Genomic DNA, 25,918 nt, shown 5'->3' with positions numbered 1-25,918 from the left:
GTGCAAGTCATTGCAAAGAGAAGAGGGAGGGACAAAGTAAGGGCATGTGGCCTCAAGACAGCAACAGAGCATCAATTCCTCCTTATCCACAGAGGGTGGCAGAGTCCTAAAAATGTCGTAAATAGCTTTGAGACTGAGACAGAAACACTAACAGGATGAGGAGGCATGACACAGAGCAAATAAGTATTAGCAAGTCAAAGTACGTACCTTAAAAAAAGGAAGAGGGAAGGTTGTTGGAAATAAACCAAGGAGGCATAAAATTTGTTATTGTGGCTTTCGCCTGCTTTGGGGATTAACTCACACCACCAGCATTGTCTCTCTAAATGCTTTTTCATTGGTAGCTGATTGATGAACTGAGGTGGAATAAGTTGGATGAAACACAAGGTGCAATGCACAGCCTGGGGGCGTAGGGGGCCAGGACACACCCTGGGCCATGGGAGGAAATGGGGCTTATTGCATTGGCTGAAAATCAGCGGGTATTGCAAGGCACAGGGAGCATGTGGTTGATCTGTGTGACCGACCGAGCCAGCAGGGACCAGTCCATATGGAGCAGACGTCAGTCGGTGAGGTTGGGCTGTGCAGGGCAGAGGGTGGGGGAGCTCTGGGGGTGTTCGGACGGGCTCTGCGCCCGTGTCAGCGGGACAGGCCCCAGGGAGCTCCGGCTGAGCGCTGTCGCTGTGTCACTGCTTGAACTGATAAGAGAAGGGAACAGCTTGGGGAGGAAGGATGTGATGAGCTGTGTTGGCAACCCAATGGAGGCTCAACTGCTTTTCGTACCGGGGGTGGCTGTGAGTCAAACCACTTGGGCGGTAATGGGAGCTTCATGGTGAGTCCTCAGTAATAACCCTTGCTCGGAGGGGTCAGCATGTGAGCCGTGGATGAGCTCATGCGGTGACACAGCTTTGCTTTGGCTCAGAGGCACGTAGAATTTGCTCATCTCTGTTCAAGCTGGACGGTGCCTTCATCATGATAGGGAAGGACAGCTGGGGAATCATTTTGAGTTACATGGAAAGAGATGGAAAGAGTTCCATTTTTTCTGCTGCAGAAGACAGGTTGTTGGGTGGCCGGGTACAACAGCGCTCCCTGCACTGCAGTACAGCCAGGTTTTGTTCCACTGGCAGAGCTTATGCAAATGGCACTTGCAACCGGCAGAAGGACAGTGCTCGGAGGAAGGGGAGCAGGGATCACAACGCCTGGTGGAGAGCAAACCTGTAGTTAGAGAAGGCAAATAGGATTTGGGAACAACTGGATAAAAATGCAGGAAAATGAGCAGATGTACCCAATTCTCAGCTGCGTGTCTGGAAACTTCATATAGAAATGAGAGGTGAAGTCACATCTGGAGAGAAGTCTACTCCATTATTTTAAAATATACCAGAATGGATGCATTAGCAATATGATAAATATTTTCAGAGCAAATTCCTCCCTGGCCTGTATTCCTCAGTGGGTCACCTCTTCTTCATATCCTGTTTCCTCATTGTTCTTATTTTGTTCTTGAAGGAAATGCTCCTTCTGTATGAACACAGCTGGCTTTAGTGGGGCTGCGGGGAGGCAGAGTTTGCTTTCGAGTTCTTCCCTCACACAGAAAAGGAAAACCTGGCTCCTCAGAGACATCGTGCATGTTATTGTCAGTATTAACTTGTTTCTGGCCAAGGTACATGGTTTTAATTATGCCTTTTTTATATGTCTGTCTTATGAAAGCTTATCCACACACTCTGTTTTTTATTTTTGGAAATGTCACTATAGGTAAATCAACATCATCAATCGTGGATACAAATGGTTTGCTCAAGAACCCAACGTGTTTCTGCACCTTTTGGCAATATATTGTGATGCCTGCTGCCTGGTGAGACTTTACTGGCTGCAGGGGAACCTTTTTCCTTGTGTTTGATCTGGCTTATTTAACTGCTGGTCATTCAGCCTTCCTTAGTTTTGCCCTCCCTGGCTTTTTGTGACCATTAGAATGAGAATAATTACTGTGAGTTGGTTTTTTTTCTTGCTTTTAAACATTTATAACATCCACTTAGGAGAAAAGCAATGGTCAAATGCATTCTGTTTTAGTCTTCTCTTCCGCTACTGCAATAAAAATTAATCCACTTCTAGCACTTGGAGGACAAGAGGCAAAGCCGAAATATTGGGTTTGGATTAGCCATTCCGATTAGCCAACCCATCTGTGTTATGACCTTTGCTGCTGTGCAGTGGGCTTTCAGTTTTGGGGGCATTTTTGGTTTGGGATTTTTGTAGAGGGTATAAACAGGAAGAGAAGAGAAACACAGGACAGGTTTGAAGGGTATGGTTTTATTGTGCTTTTTGCTGCTGTACTGCTGCAGCAGTGTGGGTGTCTCTGGTAATCCCCTAGTCACTAAAGCCTTACACGCAGGTTCATCATGCTTGCTCTTGCTGTGAGCACAGCCTCCCTTTTTGGCCTGGACTGCAGCAGAGGTGGAAACATAAAGCAGCAATGTTGTCCTTCTTCTCCATTTCTGAACTGATGGACAAAGATCAGGAGCAATACAGATCTTCAAAGAGCCATTTAGTTTGCTTTTCACAGGTACATGGAGTAGGGGTTTTAAGTCTTGGAGGGCTGCTGCTTTCCTGTAAAAGGGATTAGACCAAGTTTAGCAAAGCTGTAGCCCTCATATTTTATTTGGTATTTCTGGAGAATTTGCAAAGCCAATCCAGAAACCTTGTTACCCCACTGTAAGGTTTACACTGGAGGAAGAATTCACTCCCTGGTGAGACAAGCTCTGTGCTTCAAAAGGTCCTTGGTGCTACATTGGCTTAGGGGGCAGATGGTGTTTTGGCTAAAGTCTGAAATGATCCTCTGGAAGGGTCAGACTGCCGTGTGGGGCCCCTGGATGGAACAAGGACTTCCAGACATCACCACATTCTGCACTTTCAGGGGTGTCCGCACAGGCAGGTGTGCAGGACATTGGGCATCTGTACCTCCAGGGAAGGCTGAGAGAAACTGCAGGTGCTGCAGGTACCTGAAAACCAAGAGCACGGTGTGCTGATAACTTTCCCTGCTTTGTTTCACTTGTATCCTTTGTTAACAAAGAGCATACTAGAGGGAAATAGTCTATTATTAATATTTAATTTCCTCCTATTACTGTAAGCAGATGACCTAAAAGATCATTTACCCAGCAGCCAATAAGAAAGCAAATGGGGAACCAGAAAAGGTATGTCTTGGTGAGCTGGGTGATGCCTCCTTCCTGCCCCACCCAGCCACATCTCTTCATGTTCAACAGAGGCAGGAGCGAGGATGCTCGAACTTTAGAAAGGAAACTGTTGAGCAACTCAGGAAAGTGTTGCTGCTGCCTTTCCTAGCCTTCTACCCAAAAGGACAGCTGTTTTCATTGTGTTTTACAGCCTGAGTTGTTTTGCAAATTCGTGTACTGCCTGTGAGCACATTGACTCATTTATTGTGGCTTGATCCTCTAAAGAAATGGGGAGAGTCAAGATTTCTTAGAGTCTTTGATTTAAAAGATAGGCAAATTCTCTTTGAGTTGAAGGGATTTCAAAGAGAAGATAAAACCTGACAAGCATCTTCCCCTCTGGGTTGTGGAAAGTAGGAAACAAATAATTTAGCAGCACCAATTTTTCTGCTTACAGCCGTGTGTGAATTCAAGGGTTTCCCTAAGGCACTTAGGCAATCTGTACGTGGCCTGTACCTGGGAAGGGTCATGTTGTCAAAAGGAGATGCTAAATTGTGATCTGTGGAATGAGCCTTGATGGAGCCTCTCCCCCCCACCCCGTGGCCTCGTGTGCTGCCTGCTGCCTTACCCTGAGCAGAGCAGGAGAAACCAAACCCCTCTGGAGCTGGGGGATGCTGCAGCCTGTCACCTACGTGCCCAGAGACTGTCCTGGGTGCCCTGAGGGCTGCTGATCCCTATCTGAGAGTGGCTGTCAAACTGAAGTGTCGCAGACATCGTCATCCATGTCAGCCTGGCACGCGGAGCAGATGGTGCGACTTCTCTGTGCCAGCGTGACAGAGCACAGACATCCAAAACTGGGAGGCCTGAAGGGGCCAAGAGCAGGAAATCCGGTTATTTGAGGTGGGTGATTTGAACCAAGTGGTGGCCAAGGGCCCACCTCGATGCTTTTGGTGCTCAGGAGAGAGAAGGGGCAACACCATAGTCCAAAGCCAACTGGAGATGCCACACAAAAGCTTGCTTAGGCTCCAGCGGTGAATTGCTTCATGGGAACGTGCTGTTCGGATGCCTTATTGAATTTTTCAAGGAGCAGTTTTTCATTGGGGCTGAAATAGGAGAGAGAACAGAGTGTTCCAAGTCACTAAAAATGAACAGAGCAACAGCTTTACAGGTTTGTGAGTGGCAAAAAAAGTTTATTTAATAATGGGGAAAAGGCCGGAACATAGCCCAGGGTGTCAAGAAGGAATTAATCCAATTAACAAAACAAAACACAGGCTTAAGAAACAATACTGATTGTAACTGTCCAGCAGGTTGCGTGATACAGGTAATTTTTCTTAAGCTTCAAGAAGCTTGCAATATTGATCCCTCAAGGGCTTGAGATATTAAATATACGCTTCCCCGGTGAGTAAAGCAGATTGTTAATTAATTTTGTCTTGTCAGGCCTGGTTGCTGAGCCTTTGGGTCTTGCATGACATAGATGATGCTGTAATGAATTTTGTATTGCCTCTGGACATATATCTTCTTCCCCACGTGGTCAGTATTCCGTTTTGTCCCTATGCAGTAAATTTCTAGCGGTATGAGCCGAAAGACGGAACCTGTTCCTGTTTTAAAGCAAGTTGCAAAGAGTTCTGCAATTAAAGACTTGTTGTGATGTTGGGTGGAAGCTCTAGCAGGCTGACACTGTGGGAGATTTAACAAGGTAAGATGGGTGCATTCGGGTCACACATGGGAACCTCCCAGGTTGTGGCGTGTTCTGTCAGTAGCAGGTGAGGCCTCTGATGTACTGGGGTTGTGTGGCTCATAATTGCTTTTTCTAAGTCAGTGGCTAATGCAGAAGCACTGGCGCTGAAGCAGACACAAAATGTTGTTTTGTCATGGCTGGGACACCTGCTCAGCTCCTGTCATTTCTCTTCTGAGATGTGCTGGCTTTGCAGAACTTCCAGCCCTTCTGAGAGCAGAGGGTGGAAGGACACGTTGTCCTCTTTGGACATAACATCTCATGGATGGCTTTGGAATAAATGGCTGGGGCTTGGGTTGAAGAATCAGGCCACTGCTTGTGAAGGGGGCTGGGAAACAAGGGACTAAACAAATTCAGAGACAAAAAAATCAGATTTAACATCGGGCCATGAAACAGTTGAAGTAGAAGGTTGAAAGCTCTGTTGCGTCAGAAAACAGTAGGTAACGTGGTCATTAAACTTCAAATCCCAGCATCGTGATTTTTCAGGATACATGCAGAACTGTAGGCAATTCCAGCTTTGTCTTTGTGCTGAAGGACCAGCATGTGGGAGACCTCCACAGCGTAGGTTTGTTGCTTCCCTTCATGTCCTGCTGGAAAATGAGTTTGAGATGAGCCATTGAAAGAGCCAGGTTAAACAAAATGTATCTAGGATTAATATGGATTTGTAATCCTACTAAGGGAAGCTCTTAAATGGGGAAGACTATCCCAATCATTTCACTTTGATCCTCATCACCGAGGTGTGTGTGGAATGAAAATGAGGTGCAAGAACAATACAGCAGGACTGTGAGTAAATCCTCTCGGCATCAGAATTTACAAGACGTGTTCTCAGGCTGGCTCCTTTCCAAAAGTGGTTTCTTCGGTTCTTGAGGGAGCTTGTGGGGGTGTTTATGGTGGTTTTATTTTACACAGCAGTAGTTTTGGCCCAGGTATGTCACAGTAATGTGTTAATTTTTTTGACGCTGGAGTTTGGCCATGATCTAGACCTGCACGGAAACACGTGAGGATGTGAGGAAGCGGAGAGGTGCGTGTCCCTGCTCCATTGCTGAGTGTTACCCTATTCCCGTCTCTGCTGCCACGATGCCATGGGAAATGGAAGCTTGTACCCACTTCAGAGCCTCCCAGCACAGCCTCCTGTCCTACCTGTGTCAGGGACACGCTCCGTCTTTCTCTTACAGTCCCATTTTGCCCACAGCTTCCCTTCTTTGGTTGTGGGGTTTTTTTCTCCTACTAGCTTCTTCCTGTCTTTTATCTCCTTTTTTTTGCTCACAGCATTGTTTATTTTTCATTTTGCCCTTTCTGTTTTCTCCACCTCCAGATTTTCTTTATTTCTATCTTCTATTCATTCTAATCCCTTTCCCTGGACGTCAGGCTGGGGGTGTTAGTTTTCAGTATCACTGCTTTGAAACAAACCTCTTGGGATTTGTAATGGACAATCAGATGCTAGCAGAGCGAGGTAGGAGCAAATCACTGACATCCCTGAAATGCAAGAAAGTAGAAGCAAGGAGGTCAGTCAGAAATGCAAGAAAGGAGGTCAGTGGCAAACCAGAGTTTTTACTAAAGGAAGACAGGCAATATAGAGACTTCTTGGGGTTTCTTTATTCTTTAGAAAAGGTTAAATGTATGATCTTTATCTTCCTCTTAGTAGCTAGATTGCAAACTAATCTCTTCTGTTGATTTCTTCCACACAAACCAAACAAAACACATAAGATTGCTGAGGGTGGAGAAAACACTAGGGTTTTGAAGCACATCCAAACCACCAAAATCATTCACTTTCCTTTCAAATGCAGCATTAGCAATAGAGCTCTAAATCAATGAAAGGTCTAAAATTAGATTATATTCCTGAGATCAGATGTGAATCACAAGTTAATCATATTTTCTTTTATTATCACTGTCTTTACCCTTTTATTTTATCCTGAGAAATTAGGTTTCTGACTTGGAAACAGAGTCAACTGTGAAGGCATGAAACCTGCTGGGTCACCTGTGGATGTGGTCCCCAAAATCTTCTGTTCTGGAGGTTCATGGTGCATGTAAAACTAAGCTCAAACACGATAATTCAGCAGTTAGTGCTGCGTCTCTCCCCCAGCCCTCTGTTTCAAGTAGCTGTTTTCTTAAGAAGAAAATCTTACTGCTAAAGCTTGTAAATAAGGTTTAAAACCAACTCTGGAAGTGACAGGGTGGGACAGCAAACAATTATCTCTTGACTGTGGAACAAAGCTCAGGGAACTTTATTCTCCATTGCTATATTTTTAACTGAAACTGTGGTGAAATGCACCCGTATCTGAAAGCAGAGGTACGAGGTGACCTGCAAGATTAGTGTGCGAACGAGGCATACGAGCGTGTGGGTGGTGTGTATCTGTTCATACAAAATGGCAGCTGTAGGGACTATGTTTCCTTGCAATGGCACCAACTTCAGTCCCAGATTTCATGCATGATACTGCAGGAAAATTAATGTGTACCTGAGAGATGACACTGGCATTGTGCCTGTGTGTGTATTTCTGGGAAAGGTGTAGCTTGGTGGAGGTGTTTCTAGCTGGTTGTAGTTGAAGAATGATGCTGACCTGAATCTGTGGGTGCAACAACCACTATGGACAATGCAGGTATAACAAATAAATGGTTTGCTTATAGGATAAATATTTGCATGAATAAAAATGGTGGTGTTGCAGGAGGGAAAGCTGCAGAGACCCTTACAGAGGATGTGCATAAGCAGCAGGAAAGTCCTCAAAGATGTCACTGCCTGACATACCTCAAACTATCCTTCCTGCTGATCACGTTCCAGTATCTGTGCACTTGAAAGGAAGAGTGGGGGTGGCAGTAGAGAGGTGACCGCATGTGCCGGCAACATTAACCCCCTTCCGAATGAAGGTTTGTGTCATCGCAGGGCAGCACATTGGCGCAGCATGCTTTTGTGGCAAAATACGTGAGGGCGGGCAGCATGTGATGGCTCAAGTCTGGTGTTTGTGATCAGAGGGAGACAGGTGTATGTGGAAGGGCTCCTCCACCTTTCCTCTGTGCAGCCACAGCAATTGCCAAGGTGTAATTAGCGGGGCTCTCGTGTTTCAGGGCAGACTATTGAGCAGCTGCTGAAGTGCCAGCTCAGTTGGTAGCATTGAAAACAAAACATCCCTTGTTTCTCATCACCACGGTGAAATACTGCCTTCCTGAACCTTGAGTTTGGCCCTGCAGCTTTCAGGATAGACAAAATGTGAGATTTTTTGCCAATGATGTATTCTTCTAGGTCTGTTTAATATCCGTTATCAATTTAATGTGCCACTTTAATGAGATTTTGCTTTTTCCATCTCCTCTGTAGAGCTGATTACTTAGTGTATGTGGTTGGTCTTTGTTTTTTTTTTTCTTTAAAGGAAACTACAAGTGAAGAAGTTGGATGTCTCCTTCAGCTGAGAATATTTCCCAAGTCCTAGCGGGAAAAGGTGGAAAGGAGGGCTGGAGGATGTTGCTAGTAGGTATGTACATGACAGGAAGCCATGGCTAGCAGTGTGATTGTCAACAGGAAACAAGAAGTCACAGTCGATGCAACACTGCCATACAATGCACTTTGGGGAGCAGTATATGTCTATGTGAGATATTCTCCTGTCCGTTTATCTGCTGGAGTATGAATTATTCTGCATCTGGTTAATCCACTTGGCTGGAGTTGGCAAGCCCCATTTTTTATTTTTCTTGACACCTGCTACTGTAAAGATCTTGAAGAGATATGGGGAGAAAAGGGTGCGTGTGAGCAACCTTCACCGGCTGGCAGCTGAGTGCTCTTCAGACCCCAGGCAGCTTTGAAGTGTCTTGGCTGTTCAGTGCTCTGCAGATATGAACGCTGAGCTTTTCTGGCACGTTCTCACATTGGCCTGGTCGTTCTCACCATGCTAGTACATGGGAAAGAAGACTTCCTCTCAGACATAGCTTACATCATCCTGGAACTGGTCATTGCAGTGCTGGCCATCCTGGGGAACATCCTGGTCTGCTGGGCAGTCTATTTGAACAGCAACTTGCAGAACGTCACCAACTATTTTGTGGTGTCCCTGGCTGCTGCTGACATCGCCGTGGGCGTGCTGGCAATCCCTTTTGCCATCACCATCAGCACTGGCTTCTGTGCCTTCTTCTATGGCTGCCTTTTCATTGCCTGCTTCGTCCTGGTCTTGACTCAGAGTTCGATCTTCAGCCTCCTCGCTATTGCCATTGACAGAATCATTGCGATCCGCATACCCCTCAGGTAAGCAGGGGTCGGGCTGCGGGACGGAGGGTTGTGAGGGATGAACAGCAGTAAAAACAGCAGGTCTGGAGATGAATCAAGGAAGGAAAAGTTAGATGAGGATCAGCACTTCTTCTCTTGTAATTTGGAAAAATTTCTATGTCTTGAAAGCTGCCTTGGCCGCTGGATATTTCTGGTTGGTTCCTTTTCCAGTTTTCTCTGTCCTCGTGTGGTTTATGCCCACGGCATCGCAACGGCGCTGCCTAGGAGCCACCATTCCGTATTTAGGCAGGGTGGTCTGCTAACCTCAGTAACCTGTGCTCTGAGCTGCAGCCAATGGCACCAGAAGGATCACTGTGGGCAAGCGGAGCTTGTAGCTGTTAGGTCAAGACAGAGGCTTGTCCCAACCCAGACCTGCAGATGGTTATTCTGTGGTCTCTACTCCAGAGTTTAAAAGAAGAAAAGGATGTTTTCACTATTAGAGCTTGAAAGCTGAATGTGAGCAGCTGCTGCTTCATGTGCAACCAGGGAGGCTGACGTAGGGCAAGGGGAAGTTTTACCACATGCGCAAGGGCTGATACTCAGTTCAGACTTCCAGAAGCACATTGTTGTCACAGGATATACCTGACCGTGGGTGTGAAACGGCGTAGCATGCCGCGGGCTGGGTCTGAATGCTGTGACAATGCCTTCAGTGAGCTCCAAAGATGCAGAGGAAGCCCCGGGAGAGGCCGGTGCAGGCGAAGTGTAGGAGTCTCCTTCCTTCCCGTCTTGTCCTTAGGAGGATGCAGCATGCTCTCAGGAATGGAGAGAATTGCTTCCTATCCTGAACAAGAAATGTGGCTGCAAAAATGGAACAAATTTCTGATTGTTATGCTCTCAAGTTTGGGGTTTTGGACATCCTCACTTCTGTTGAGCCTAAATCACTTGTGTTGACCTCTGCAATTTAGTTTTGTCTCTTGTGAATACTTTGGTCATCCAGCACTTGTGTCGGTTAACACAAACCTCCCATTTAAAAATAGAAAGCATTCTTTTCCCTAGGGCCGTGGAGATTACCTTTCCATGTGGACCAGCGCGGCACAGTCTTTCCTGAAGCCTGGCCTCAGCAAGCTTGTGCTGCTATAACATTACCGTTAATTGTTGGTTTCCAAACCTACAGTCATACCTGTTAAAGCCTCTATTTTTGATGTAGTTGTAAGGAATAACTATTCCATTCCATTGCAGAGAAAACTCGATATTTGTTACCTATAAGTTGGCCTGTGTACATTTTTCTCCAGTTCTACATACAGATGGTTTCAGTTTATAAACCAAAATAATGACAGATGCTACAAAGAAACATATGTAGAGTAGCCCTTGGGAGTTTCCCTCTGAAATGATTTTGAGAAGAGCTAATGTCTTTAATTCATCTCTCCTGAGCTAAATCTGAAGACGTCTGCTGATGGTTTAAGCGCTCTTATTGCTAGAGGGTAACTTGACAGGAAAAGGATTTTTAAAATCTGCATTTCTGCCCATTTTTGAGGATATCACTAAATATATTGTCTTGAAAATTTAATTTCCTGGAATAGCTCAGGTAAAGAGTCTTTTAGGGAAATCAGGCTTCATCAGTGCTGGGCATGGTACTGGTTTTGCTATTTTGTTTTTGAACAAACAGTGCACACCCTCTGCTGCCCCAGAAATGCTGGAGTTGATTGGATGCAGAAACTCACAGGTAGATCCAGGGGTTCCTCCCCCTCCCTGTCCTCTGCTGGTTTGTCCTTTCACAGTAGAAGTGAAGAACTTGTCAATTGTGTTTCCCCTTAAGAATTTATGGGTGACTAAGCATTAGATTTATAGCCTCAGACATGCTGAGAAAGTGAAAGCTGATTAGCTGCAGAGGGCAATGTGATGTGATTCAGGCAGTTCATATGCACATTTTTTTCTTTTCCTAATATCTGGTTGTCTCAAAAATGTGTCAAATCATTGGACGGAAAGTTTTGCCACTAAAGACGCAATGTTTTCACCCTATCCTTTAATACCTGTGAAAGCCTCTTCTCTCCTCAGAGGACAAGAAAGGTAACACCAGGCATTCCTAATGTTCATTAGGTGGGTGCTCTTAAAAATAATAAATCAGACTTTCTTCTCTGCAGTGAAACCAAAACCTATTTTTATTTCTTCTTTTTCATTTTGACTGTTTCATGTCTGATTTGTCCTAAGGAAGGTAACCACATATATCAATGGATACACCTGTGGATGTGTATTCCCACACAAATAAATTGTCAGTATTAAGGAGGCAGAAGAGTGCAGTTGCTGATACTGCTTGATTTTGGGCATCTTGTTACATAATTAGGGTTACCTTTGGAATGATTTTTGTGTGGATAAAAGATGCTCCCTCTCCCAATTATACTGAGGAAAGACATCTGTATGTATTATTTTAAAATACATTAAAACTAATTTCTGAATGTCTTATGGATTCTACCTGTCAAATTATTAATGCATTGTGTAGAATTTGAATAAAGCACTCCCAGGGAAGTGAGTCTGAGCTGTAGTTCGGTCTAGGGTGAAATCCAAGCTGTGTCTCTTAACATGGCAGGTACCTGAAAACCTGCACTTGCTGGTATAAAACCCCTGAGAGTTCTAACAAAACTGGCTGTGAGTCCGAGCTCCAGGCTGAAGTCATGAGCCAAGAACAATTGCCGCTTTCCAGGCTCTTTGGTGCCAGCAAACGCCGCGCGGGCGCAGTGCCCAGCCACGTGTTCTGTGCAGGCTTTCCTGGTAGAGATACCCGGTGGTGAAGGGCAGGGAGCTCCCATGCTCTGCAAAGACAGGAGACATTTTTCTTCCTGTAGCCAAACGGAAAACTTTTCTCAGGTTACTGCTTGCTCTGTGTGCTGGATTCAGGTGTTCACCTGTGGCACGAATACTTATGCAGGTCACACTGTGCCAACTACAGTAACCTGCTGACGTGCAGACCTTTTCCTCTGATGAACGTTGCTTTGGAGATGACTGCCTGAGCTGCTGGGATGCTTCTCTGGGAAAGCATTGCTAAGGTGCTACTCCCTGACTTTTGAAACATATTTATCTCACGTAGTTGTGATTGAAACTGCAGCACTGAGGTGGCATTGAGATGCTTTTCTGCCAGCGGCTAGGAGGAGCCAGGCATGAAGAAGTGGCTTCTCAAAGTCTGGGGTAGGAAGAATAGGGGAGATAAACACAAACCCTGAATAAAGGATAGGACATGGAAGGGACCTTTGTGCTGAGAACAGTCTGTTTCAGCAGTTGCTTTAATTCTCTAGGGTTGCCTTCTCCAGTGCTCATATCTGAGCATCTGAATCAGTGAATCAGGGATTTAATGTTTTATTGTCACTTTGAGCCATACCAAATTTATTTCTTTCCCTGCTCACCATAAACCTTTTGACTTTATGACAAAGATTTCCTACATGCACTCATGTTTGTGTTGAATAGGTTATGGGCAAATTCACCCTAATATGAAAGAAGAATAATGTGCTTCCTCCTTTGAACGAGCATGGGCATGGCTTTGAAAGCAGTGCCACTTATCTATGGCTTCATGGGCCAAGGTGGAACTTGCTGGTACCAAGGTTTTAGTCTGAAAGCCAATCATGCCATGAGCAGAAGAACAGAGCCTGCCCACCGTTATTGCTTCTGCTGTTCAGAGCCCTGTGCCCACCCGTGGGATCCCACCCTGCCCTGTCTCCATAGCACAAACAAGCACTGGTATCTGTCAGCACCTGGTGATAGGGGAGGAAGTTTCTTGACTGAGAGTTTTGGGAGCAGGTTGTTTTGGGGTTACATGAGAAGGTCTGAGTTTGGTTTCTTGCTCTGCCACAAGATTTCCTGGATCATCCAGGACTGTCAGTGTCTCTCATGTGACAGGGATAGAATATCCTCCCTTAGTCTTGCCCTCTATCACTGCAGCTGCCTGAGGTGTGGGCTGTGGAGTGGCTGTGTTCAGTGAACAGTATTTTGTAGGGATTTGCTAAAAACCATTGAGCACTGGTGGAATTCAGATCAAAGCCTAGTAGCCTCAATACCAGTGATGCAGTAAGGGCACTGAAATGTGCTCCATGCATGGCAGAGCCATCTGCCCAAGATGTGCCATGCTATCAACCAGAGCTGGGTTTGGAAGACGAGCACTAGGCTGGCATGATACTGTGACAATAAGTTAGGCCAGTTCCATATCATGCAACGTATAGAAAGATTTTAATGTCTAGATGAGGACCCTGCGGTTCTTATATCAGACATTTCTTCCACCTGGCTCCATAGTTCATGAATCAGACTGGTGAGCTACTGCACCTCCTGCAGGAATTATTTGTCTCGATGACACAAAGAGGAGGGCAAGGACCCAGAAGCATCACACCCTCAGCCAGGTTACTTTAGGCAGCACAGCAGAGTCGTACGGTCACCAAGGGCAGTGTTCTGGAGTCAGTTTGCCGATCTGATGGTTGGGAGAGCAGCAGGGCAGGTGAAAATATTTTTGGGAAAACATTCACATTTTCATGTGTTTGCAAAAGTGGGTTTTTTTCTCTAGAGGAGTCAGGTGAGCCTGTCCCCACACGCAACTCCACCGTGAGTGTCCCTGTGCTCTGCACTAATTTTCTTTGTGTCTGGAATTTCTTGAGTAGAAGTTGTCGTTGGTGTAGCAAGTCCAGTATTTCCAGGAAGCACAAAAACTGCTTGTGCACTGACAATCCAGTGCTGTCTGGACACATCAGACATGCTACAAAGTCACCTGCCAACTATGCAGAACATGGGCTGTAGGTGTGGCCAGCTCCTTTCAGCTGGCTGTGTCCCTGCACAGGTGCCAGCAACTCAAAATATGATAGATTCATAGAATCATAGAATGTGATGACTTATTAATCACAGTACACCTGATGCTTCCTGGAAGTCCTGAACTTACCATGTAGAGCTGTGGGATACCAAGAGTAGCTTTGACCTGGTGCTGTGAGCATAGAAAGATGCACAGACAGGTGCACAAGCTCTTCAATGCTGGCCTGGTGACATCTCTAAGTGGACAAAAGGAACGAATCCAGGAAAGTCCATCTGGACAATAACCCTACCCCAGCCAAGTCAGCCTGTGATGTGTCCAGTGGGTCCCAGAAATCAAGCTCTCTCAAGTGAATGGACACTTCTCAGTGGGTACCTGGCCAACATAGTGCCACACAGGATGTGACGAGATGCTGTGAGCTTTCTCTTAAGGCTTGGGAATACTGAGCAAGGCATCATGGAAATGCACTCACTGGTAGGCTGGTAATTGCCACTGCCAGCACAACACACTGCAGCTGGAAGGCAGGAGGCTGCTTGGCCTGAGTGCTGTTCCAAAGCCTTGTGAAGTTTGTTGCATGGGAATCCCCAGAGGGTAAGAGGGAGGGAGAATTGGGGGGAGTGTTTGCCTGGAGCAGTAATGAATATATTTTTAGTGGAAGGGAAGGGACATCTCTAGTCGTGGGATAACAGCTGCACAATTTCCAAATTCCTCTGACAAGATGTGGCCAATTCCAGGACTACAGGGTTTTGAAGGGTTTGTTTTGTTTTTTGTTTTTCCAAGCTCCAAGTGCTTTCAGCCGGTCTCTTGCTCCCTGAATGTATTTTTCAAAGCATCGATGGTGTCTTGCTGTGTTGTTGAGGTCTGAATGTGAGCAGTTCTCTGCTACCATCCATGCTGTGCCCTTAGCATCCCCTAAGCATTGAGTAGGATCCACTACTGGAGAAACCTTTTTATCTCTCAGAATCATCTGAATCCCTCCCTCATTTCTGGAAGGAGGATTTCAGTGTATTTTGGGTACTAGGAATTATGTGGTTAGCTCTCTCACCCAGTTCCTCTTTCCTGATTTTGAAATACAGCTGAGGAAGGGAGACTCGAGCCTGCTGGGTCTCAGCTGGAGCCAGGTTTTTTGAAGGCCCATCAGGAGGGATTTAAAGCACATGCAGGATCTCCATTCTGTACTGTGCCCAGCAAAAGCAGCCTCTCTGCTCCTCTGTCTTGAACTTACATCAGGATAGGAGCATGAACCTATGGGAGTAACTATTTCATTGAGAGATGGAAATATTTCTGTGGCTTGTTGGATTATTTTTTTTTTTTCATGTTTATTTGCTGAGAGAATTCTGGGGACAGAGAGAGAAGGAGCATTGGGTAAACACTGGAAGCCCAGCGCTACTGTTGTCCCATCGCAGACACACAGGGTCAAATACAGTGTGGGACCCACGCTGGACAATGTGGGAATCCAGCCATCTACTTTCCATGCTGAGCATTACCAAGGGAAGGAAATTGCATTGAAATGTTAAACGGTTGCCCTGATTTACATTTTTAGAGAGGAGAACTAGTGGAGTCAGCTCAAGACTTGCAGTAACCTGTGAGGCTTGGGAACTGGCCGAAATTTCAAACAAGCCAAGGTCCCCTGGCTGCACTGTCAGATTCTTACCATGTTGTTTACTGTCTTTTCCAACAGATCTTGGAGAATTTACTACTAAGAGCACTGGCTTCAGCCAGGCATGTCAATACCTCCACCACTGAAGTCCCCTTTGGGGTGTGCAGTGCAGCCCACAGCACACCTGTAATCAGAGCACTGTCCTCAGCCTAATTCTTCCTTTCTGAAAGGACACAGGCTCAGCTTAGTTGGGCTGGTGAGGAAAACTGCGGACTTGTCTCAGTTATTTAAGGAAGGTTGGTGGTGCTTATTGAAAGTGCCATTGTGGAGCAGAGTGAGGTGCTGTGCAAGGCAATGCCAGCCTGGCTTCTGCAGCTCAGCAGAATTTTCCTGGAGCACACCTGAACGTGGACACGAGGCTGGTGGCACTGTGCCCCTGAGTTCTTTTGTGTCATTTGGCTTATAGATCTACCGGAAGACCTAGCAATTCCATGCCACAAGGCTACTCTTTGCCAGAAAGGAAGAACTACCTTAGCCTTTGGCAAGAGAGCTACGTTGGTCTTCATCGCCAAGGGTCAGAGCAGTGCTGTTAATTGTCCAGGCGGCCAGATCTATTTGAATGACCAAGTGGGCTGGTGGAGTGAAGGAACTCAGATGAAAAGCGTGTTAATTTTCCTGCTTTTCTGTCACCTCTTCACTGCCTAAAGGAAAGGGGAGACAAATAGGTGGCATACGACGTCACCATGGGGTCCTTGATGTGCTGTGTGGGTTCTGCAGAAGCAGGTGCCTTTCTTGCTGTCTTCCGGGCCATTGGGAAGTTGCTTGGGTGTCAGGGGCTCATTGACTGATACTGATGTAATTCCTGTTTCCTCTGCTTTATAGGTACAATGGCTTGGTGACTGGCTCTCGAGCTAAAGGTATCATTGCCATCTGCTGGGTATTATCTTTCATCATCGGCTTGACACCAATGCTAGGGTGGCACAAGCGCTCCCAGGTCGACGAGCTGGGTTCCAATAAGTCCTCTCCCATCAACTGCAGCAACAGTATGGTGGTATGTCTCTTTGAGGCTGTGGTCACCATGGAGTACATGGTCTACTACAACTTCTTTGCCTGTGTGCTCCTGCCGCTCCTTCTCATGTTTGGTATCTACTTGAAAATCTTCATGGCAGCCCGACGACAGCTCAAGCAGATGGAGAACAAGATGGTACACGGGGAACGTTCTCGCTCCACTTTGCAGAAGGAAGTCCATGCAGCGAAGTCTTTAGCCATCATTGTTGGGTTGTTTGCAATCTGCTGGCTTCCACTACATATTATTAACTGCTTTACCCTTTTCTGCCCAAATTGTGCCCATGCTCCCCTCTGGCTGATGTATCTGGCTATTATCCTGTCTCATGCTAACTCAGTTGTAAATCCTCTAATTTATGCCTACCGAATCAGGGAGTTCCGATACACCTTCCGTAAAATCATCAGCCAGCACATCCTGGGCCGGAAGGAGCCGTTCAAGGCAGGAACGGCCAGCTCTAGGACTTCCACTCACGGTGGGGACGCAGAGAACGCCAGCATACGAATCAGTGAGTATGCACTAGAGGTATACACCAATGGAGAGATCCACAGGGATCCTGAAAAGCAGGACTTAACCAAATGCAAAGCTGCCTTGGAATGGCACCAGAATGGAAATGCTCTGGATGTGGAGACAAACGGGCATCTCCCACATTCCTGCAAAAATGGGATTCTCTCAGATGCTTGCATGAACAGGGAGCTTCACAGTGAAGAGCTAATCGATGCCCAGGTGTCTTACTCGGACCTGGAAAGAGCAGCCTTTGCAGCAGCTGACGTTTCCTGATGAGACTTTTCAAGTCTTCCTGGTAGAATTATTTCTTTCCATTGGTGACCTCTGCCATGGCAGAAAGGGAGGCTGGGGGGCGGGGGGAGAGGTGTGTATTCAGATCGCTGTGGAGAAAGGGGTCCCTACCCAGGACTGTTGGGATGATCCTAAATACTCAACTGGAGAAAAGCCAAGAGACTGTTGAAACGGACTAAGGAAAGATGGACACGTTACCCATCAATGACCTGTCACCAAGAGCAGTGCCAAGGTCAAAGATGGCATTCCAAGTTCAGCACTGGGAGACTCTGCTGATGCAGGGCACATCATGACATTACGCTGTACTGTGTATCTGTGGTTGTATGTTGGTTTTGCTGTCTTTGCCAACAGAAATAAAAGCATGGCTGGAAGTATTCGCTGAATTGCAAAGAGCACCAAGGAAGGGGCCTTATAGTACTTTGGCTCTGCAACAAACGGAAGGGGATAGCAACATCTATTGGTCAGGTAGGATGCCAGCAGCTGCTTGTATGTGATGGGAACTTTGGATACCTTCAACCATGGCCTTTTATCTTTCAGTTCATGTTTTGGAAGCTTATACTGCAACAGGTTGCTCCAGTGTGTTTTTTTCTTGTCTTGGTAAGATTACTTTATGTTAAGTTATAAAAGATGGGCACAAACTCACATCTGTTCCCCGAGCGCTCAATGTTCCAGTTGCACAAGGCAAATATAACCTCATAGCTCTCCACTTTGTCTAACAAATAACAAAAACAGAGTCTGTGATACGGATTTCCCTTAGCGAAAGGGCTGTTAGCAGGCCTTGTGCTGCAGATAGCAGACAAGCAGGCCAGGCTGTGCTCTGTGTCACCAGGAGGGTTGCGCCTGGAGCTAGTGTGAAGAGCTGTTGGGTGTGTGAGCTCTCTGTAGGCTGGTGGCCACTGTCTGCTTTTTTCCCCTTGTCTCTGTGCTTCTCCTCCTAATCTCCTACAATGCAACTTCTTTCCATGGCCCCAAATGTGTGTGAGGGGAACTAATTTTCCATGTGTTGCTCATTTTTGTCCTCACTCAAAAAGCTGTAGGATTCTTTTTCTTGGGGTAGGGAGGAACACACACGCGTACCTAACGCTTATGTTTGGAATTCCAATGAGCTCTATTTAAACACCTTTCCTCGTGTGATTTTAGTTTTTCCCTGATGTGCTTTACTGTGAAGCCTCATGTGTCCGTGTGGCGCAGAGGCCAGCAGAGCTGGGTGTGTCTGGTTAGAAGATGCTCCTACTCTGAGAAGTATTGGAAATCAGCTTAGAAACTGCAGTAGTCTGTCTGTACAAGAGAAGAGGCAAATCTGTGCTGCAGCAAGTGTATGCACTGGTGTGGTTTGTTGCAGAGGTGTTTCACAGCAGCTTGATAATCTTCTGTGTCACTTATGACGCTTGGTAGCTCAAGAACAGCAGAATGCCACATCCACTTGAATTCTACCTAAAGATGGTCTAGTTTTTGTTTTTCAGACAAATAATCCATTTTCTGATACGACCAGCCTTCTGTAGAGACAGGCAGTAACGGTCCTACTTGAAAACTAAAGTCTGGTAATTGCAGGGATCTGAAGCTTATTCTCTAGCTGAAAGCATCAGAAATATCATCCTTCAAACCTGCCTTCTCCTTGTGTCTGTCCACTAACATTTCAGAAGTGAAATAATCTCATTTTCAGAAAGGAAGGGGGAACTGGATTTTGATATTTGAGGAAAAGCAGGTTAGGTTTTTGTGTTCTTGTTCCATGTTTGTTTTAAACATTGTGAACTATTGAAATGAAAAGTCAGTTTTATTTGAGGAGAATTTTCTTTTTGCCAGTCTCCCTACATGAAGGTAGGGAGTAGTTGTAACGCTGAACGTGTTCAAGTATGTAACTGCTCGAGGTTAGCACAAAGCTTACTGTGGGTTGGATAAAATGATGTGGTTGCCACCACAATCCTTAGCAGAAAGACAAGCAACATTGTAGAACAATAGACTTCACAGTTTAATTGAATTGCTGGTTTCTTGGCAGGTCTCTTCCGTGTAGTCTAACGTCAGAGGAGTGGATTATCACTCCAGCACCATTAACAAACACTAAGCCGTTTCCCTGGGACTGACGTTGTAGGTAGTTCCTCTGTAGGGTGACTTGGGATCTTGTTACTCTTGATCTTTCTTGATGGAATATTTCTGTAGGGTGTTTGTGGGATGGCTCCTCTGACCTCCTGTAACAGTGGCACAGGAACTCAGGAAAATGGGGGTCTGATCTCTTCAGACCTCAGTTGGGAGCTGAAATGTTTCTAAGAATAACACAAGATTACATCCGGTATTCATGTCAATAACAATTAGGTCCACAAAGAAGCAGAGCAGGGAAGGAAGTGTGGGAAAATACCAGCATCGCTCATGTGCTGGAACACACGCAAGTGCAGAAGTGTCTACTATTGAGCTTTAGTTGCCATTGTAAAGGGACAGTTTATGCCACATTGCATCAGGCTTTCAACAGCTGATGTGGGTTGGTTACTTTCTATTGTCTCCTGAGCTTCTTCACACTTAATTATGGCAGCCTCTTGCTTGGTTGCCACAAGAATCAAGTTGATCTATGGTGATGAGACAAACAGGATTGTCCCTCTGGAAAACTTGCCTGCCCAACCAGATCGCCATGTGAGCTTACTGAGTTTCCAGATGTCTTGAAATGAGTTTTTCTCTTGCTGTTTGAGATGCCCCCAGACTGCATCCAGTCCCTTTCAATATTAGTGATCTAGATTTGAAAGGAAAAGTGCGCTCAGGGGCTGGGGGATGTGTGCAGGAGGAAGCACAGTGAGGGTAAGGAGGCAGCGTGTTTTATATAGAACTGGCAGTCTGTAGTCACAGGAAGGAAGGGATGGCAATTGCACCACGTGCTGTGTGCCTTCTGGCTAACATGTGTCGGAGATGGACCTTCAGAAGATGTTTCTGAAGCAGTCATTGGGGGAAGCGTTAGCCTTTTGAACAGAATTTTGGACTTTTATTTCTTGTTTCCTAGGGATCACGATTTCAAGGCTTGCTTTGAAAAAAAAAAAAAAAATAAAAGGTGTAGGGTCCCATCAATGAAACAATGAAATGTGTTCTTTCCTGCTGCTGGCAGCACTCTCCACTCTTTAGAAATGTATCTGTCTTCCAAACTGCATAGGGCAGAGATCATTAGAAAAGTGAAATTTAAATTATTTTTGCCTAACTTCCCTACTCATATTCCCATTTTCCTTCCAGCTGGAGGATGTTTAACTGATGGAGTAAAGCTATTCTGGATAAACAAAGATGGTACCAAGACAAAGGGAAGAATGAGTTGATCATCAGGAGAGGCTGGAGAAGACTTCCTTGGGAATCCAAGGTGCAGTGGGTCCAGAGAGTAAGAGCTGGGATAAGAATAGACTAATTTCATTGAACTGGAGCATCTTACTAAAAATGTCTGAAGACCCATAGAGAGATGTGGTACCTCATTTGGCATGAGGCCATTCCATGAATTTCTCCATTCCCTGGAGTCTCTGAGGCTCCAGGGTTTATTTGATTTATAGGGTTTTGGAGAAAGTAAAGTTTGATCAGTGGCCAAGGCCACTCAACAAGGCACTGCTTTTTGTGTGTACAAATAAATGCACTTAGAGCTTTGTCCTGCAGAGCTTCTTTTGTATCAGTGATATTTCAAAGCTCTGCGTGAGCTTGAACAGCAGCTTTTGAACAGAGAAGCGATTTGACGTGGTGGGACAGCTGGGGTTACTGCAGACAGAAAGGGTTTGCCACTGACCCAGTTGGTGCTTGGAAGCTGACTGTGCAGATGAACTTGGGAGTTACATGGAGCAGTCTGAATCTTTGATTGTTCTTTGAAAAGAGGCTCCGGGGGATGCTGGTGGATGTAGAGAAGTCTCTAAAGTGTGGGAGCAGAGTGGAGGGTTAGGGTTAGATGGGAAATCTTGGTGGTGAGGGAAGATTAGTCAGGTATTTGTTCTGGGAGGATTTCAGGGGAGCAGGAATGTGGTGGGAGGTGCTGGGGATTGCGCAGATGGTGCTGGCGTGAGATCAAGGTGTGACTTGCTGCAGAAGGACTCTGGAAAGGATGTCCAGCCTCACAGCTCTCCTGAGGTCACTGCGCAGGGTCAGCCCTGCCTGGTGTGTGCGGAGGGTTGGCTTCATACGGTCTACATGTGACTGAGGTAGTGATGGTTCTCGTGGATTATCTCCTCTTCAAATACATTGTCTCAATTCATCAGCGTGTCCAGGTGTAACAAAAGCCTTTCTGCTTCTTGAACATGAGCCCTGCCTAAAATCAAATCTGTCCGTGTTCGGAGGGAAGGATGTGTGTGCTGTAACAGTGCTGCGGTGCATTAAAGCTGTAAAATACTCTCTAGTGGTGTTTGCTAAGTTTAGCTGCCTAATAGCCAGTTCTCTCCCAATTTGTTTTGGGCATCAAATTGCACTGAGTCATACCAGAGTGTTTTTTCTTTCTAGCCCTGAGCTTTTGGCCTTCATTACAGTAAAACACATCAAGAGTAACTAAAATCACACTAGTTCCTCATTTGCATGAGAGGTTACTAACCCTGACAGACTGAGAATCCCAGAACTGGGGTGATGATGTGTGTAACTCTCTGTCCTATTTGTCTGCTGGGACTGTTCACACAAGGATGTGTTAAAATCAAGACTGGAACCTGTTGATCTGAGAACATCTGTTGCTTCCCCACCACTGTCTCAGGAGCTGGTGTTCCTGCCCCCTGCCCTGTGGCGCAGTTGTCTCTGTGGTCTGCAAACCAAGACACTACGAAAACCCTGCTGCACACACTGTCACTAGACAACAATTACTCTTTTAATTTAAATGTTTTATGAATATAGTTGTTGTTTTGCCTCTGTTTGTCAGTTACCAGTGGGAGCGGAGGGACGGGGGTGGGAGAATCTGTGCATGCAAATATATTTAAAGTGCGTTGACCAAAGTTTTTTTTTGAATCTGTGAAGTTTTCATATCTGTGAAGTCATCAGACTGCTGGGCAGTGAGGAGCCGCTGGTGCTGCTGAGTCTGTCTTGGTTACATTTCTTAATAAGCATTAAAATAATAAAATATATTTGTAAAAGAGAGTGTGAGTGCCTTTGTCGCAGAAAGATCCGGCTGGCTGGCCCTTTTTTTTGTGCGTTTTCTTATTATTTTATTAGCTTTTTCCGCAGATCGATCCTTCTGGAGAGCTCTCTCACCGGCACTGCAGGAATACTAGCACAGACTAAGGTGACAGACCTAGACGGACTAGGAGATCCCTCACATCTCTGACATCCTTGGATCTGTCATCTTGGCAGTAAGAACAAATGTTTATAGCTGCAGGGTCCATACCTGGACCACGAAAGAACTTTGCCAGCTGTGAGTGGAGCATCCCAGGCTGCTGGCTTTCCTTCCACATGGCTCTGCCAGGGCATCTCAGAGCTCTTGTGTGAGACTGTCACAATTTCAGACCTCTGTCGTGTTCTGCCAGTGCCACTCAGGCTGAGCTATCCCCAGCCTGAGGTCAGCCAAATCAGTCTGGAGAAGCAGGCAGTGAATCTAGATGCTGCTGGGGTGCCTCTCCTGCCAGTTCTGAGCAATGCCAACAGGATGAAGCAGGAATAATTTCCAGCTTTTTCCAGCTGGCAGCTACTAAAGGAGTGTGTGAGGAGTTTAGTCAAAGTCTGTACAATCCAGGAGCATTTGGAATTGGGAAGTGATGAAATCAAAGTTCACCGGATAACCATCAGCCACTGGTCATTCCCTCTTTTGATTCACTTTGCAGCTGGACTAGCGACCTGGCTGGAGGCTCCGGTCTGTGGAGAGGTGCCGGCACCCTGGTGCTGGGTGGCCAGCTGTGCCGGACCTGTTCAACCAACTGTATAATTGAAAAGCTTTTTGATTTTTCCCTCCTTTCACAAACACTGTGCGTTTTGTTCTGCAGCATCAAAGGCCAGGAGCTCAGAGGAACAATGGGCATCTGCCAGAGCCCAAGGGGAACAATGGTCTTACCTGGCCCTGGGAAGAAAGCGAGTACTTGAAAGAACAGAGAGCTCCCAGTTTAACGACACAATTCGCCTGATCTGGAAATCTCTGCTGAGAGATCCACACCTTGGCTTAGTCTACAGCAAAAGCTCTGCACAGTCTGCTTTCTCTGGGTGACTAAGAGCTGTCTGAGGATAACGTAGCTCAATAGTGTAATATTTACTGCAGCAGTGGGAGACCAATGGCATTTCTGAATGGTGGAGTAGGATGGGGCCATGGAGTATGGTGTTTTCCCTACTAATGTTTTTGGCTAAAAAGCTTCTCACTATATTTAAAGCAGCAGGATCTTCCTTGTCACTTCTGCTCCCAAACAGGATGCCTTTGCTGCTAAAAACAGTGCATACAAGTTCCTGCTGAGCTCTTGGCCATCATGTGTTTCAAGAAATTTTGGGGAGTTAAAAGCTCTGAGCACCTTTGCTGAGGCACTGTGGACCTCACCATTTACTTTCACAGGAAAGATTCCCACTGTCCTGCATTTGACTGAAGTGACCAAGTGAGGAGTGAGATTCCCCATGTGTTCATTCAGGGAAAGGAGGGAGACTTCTGCCAGCTCAGAGTGATCCTGGGAGGAATCTACTTCAAGTTAGATGATGTACCTCACTGCAGGCTGGAGTCTTGCTGAGTGGTAAGTGGAGTCGTAATCCTCCCTAGCTTGCCAACCTCCTTATCAGTGCTGTTTTGGGAAGAAAGGAGGGCACTTCTGAATATTTGAGATATTTCCTCAGAAATGACACTGTGGATGTGACTGTTTGAGGGTTTTTGGCTGTAAGATAAGCACTACCACTTCTCTGCTGTGTGACTGCAGTAGTCACTGCTGAGATCCTGCAGTGTGATGGGAAAGTACTACCCAGATCTCATAAAATCAGAAATTCATTTTGAGTATTGGAGCCCATGCAACATGTCAGAGAAAAATTATCTGAGCCAAGTCTGAGATCAGCATGGTGATTTTTCAGCAAGTGAAAGGAGAGGACTGGGAAAAGAGCTTTCAATCTGCAGGTTCAGAATGAACTGTGTAAAGATGAGGTTATTTGGAGTGCAGACCCACACTGTGTGGTCTGAGCCTGTTGTACTGAACTCCAAACCTGGGACTGTGGTTTTTGGGAGTGTCCAGCTGAAATCCAGAGAGGTGACTGCAACTTCTACAGAACCCAGGGCAGTCTTTAAACTGCTAGCTTGGAGACTGGCAGCACTGGGGCTGCAATTGCTCAGGCTTTGTTTGCCAAGGATTTACTCAGAGCCCTAGGCAGCTCAGATTTTTTCCTTACCTAAGGCACAGAGATTAGATAACAGCTGATAACGACACTGAAGAAAATCCATGTGCACAGGGTATCTTGCTGCCTCAGCTGTTGATGAGGTCATGGGGATGTCTTTTGGGCTGGTATTAGTCCAGGATATTACTTCTAAATGGGAGTGAAGCATATCCCAGTTGGATACTTCATGTTGCTGGAGAACTTGCAGCTGCATCATTTGGACATTTGGCATTACCTGGACTGTGAAAACTTGTGCCTGTGCTTTGGGGTTACCAGGGATGTAAGGCTCTTGTGCAGTGTGGTGATTGTATCCAGGAGGGAAAAAAAAAGTCCTAATAAAGAGCGAATTGAGTAGCCTGGATCAGTTCTACGAAGAATGCAAAACAAGCCTGGGCCATCTCAGGGTAAACTGCACTCATGGTGCCTCTTGAACCCATGTCCTGTTATTGTTGGTGTGGAACATGAGGGTCTGGGCCAATGAAAATAAGGAAGGCGGCTTGACAGACACAGATTTTATCTTCTGAGATTCGTCATGACCTTTCTAGTATATAATAAATAAAGTTGACTCAGGAATTGGCAAGTGCCCTATAACATGCAGTCCTGGTGTTGGGACTCGGCAGAATGTTCTGCTTAGCAATGCACTCTGTTAGCTTTGTTTGCCAAGTTCCTATTTTGGAGGTGTGCTGAAGGGCTGAACAGTGGCAGATGCTGAAGCCTTCTGCAGGGCAGGTGCACTGGACCTGGCATCTCTGACAGAGCTGATCCAGGCTGGATGAAGGTCGTTTTCAGTCCATGCTGATACAACCTTTTACTGCTGGGCCATAAAAAGACAAAAAAGTCTTGTAAAGTAAGATTGTGGCTTGCAGTTGTGTGAATCCTGGGGCAAGGAGGACTCCCATCCTTCCACATTACTGTATAACCTGTCAAACATTTAAGTTGGCATTGAACAGTCTGATTTCCTGTATTAATGTATTTTCTGCAGCCATGCCATGTATGCTGGATCCGTGATATTAAACAATTCCATCATCCAGAGGCTGTGCCCAGTTTTGCAGGTGACAGGTGACAGGTGGCTCTGAGACTTGCCTGCTGCTGGGTGAACCCCTGCCGTACCGTCTCCTCTGTTAACCATGACGGTGAACAACCACGGCTGGGTTTTCTGAGCTAGGCCTGGTGGTTGGGGCTGGGGCTGTGATATACAGAGCTCCTTTGCAGACAACTGGGATTCACGTGCTGCTAAACTGAAGCTGTTTTGTGATGATAACACATCAGTTCATGAAGGTATTCTGCAGAGCCAAAAGGCATGGTGGAGAAGAGGGCCAATGTTTGCGTTCCCAGTCCCAGAGAGGCCACAGGAGCAGAGCTGCAGCT

General features: G+C 46.1%; 1 protein-coding gene across 2 annotated transcripts in view; it reads left to right on the top strand.

Moving 5' to 3' along the window:
- Positions 1-22,358, top strand: part of ADORA2A (adenosine A2a receptor) — a 30,004-nt gene extending 7,646 nt beyond the window's left edge. For both annotated transcript variants that reach the window (XM_065033141.1, XM_065033142.1), the window contains 2 exons: positions 8,244-9,103; positions 16,324-22,358. In XM_065033141.1, coding sequence (XP_064889213.1) covers positions 8,754-9,103; positions 16,324-17,284 — 1,311 coding nt within the window. In that variant the 5' untranslated portion in view covers positions 8,244-8,753 and the 3' untranslated portion in view covers positions 17,285-22,358. The remainder of the gene's footprint in view (positions 1-8,243; positions 9,104-16,323) is intronic.
- Positions 22,359-25,918: the final 3,560 nt, after the last annotated feature.

Source organism: Columba livia, chromosome 17 (assembly GCF_036013475.1).
Source record: "Columba livia isolate bColLiv1 breed racing homer chromosome 17, bColLiv1.pat.W.v2, whole genome shotgun sequence".
Lineage (NCBI taxonomy): Eukaryota > Metazoa > Chordata > Aves > Columbiformes > Columbidae > Columba > Columba livia.
Note: the sequence above shows the minus strand (reverse complement) of the source record. Positions and strands in the feature narration are given on the sequence as shown.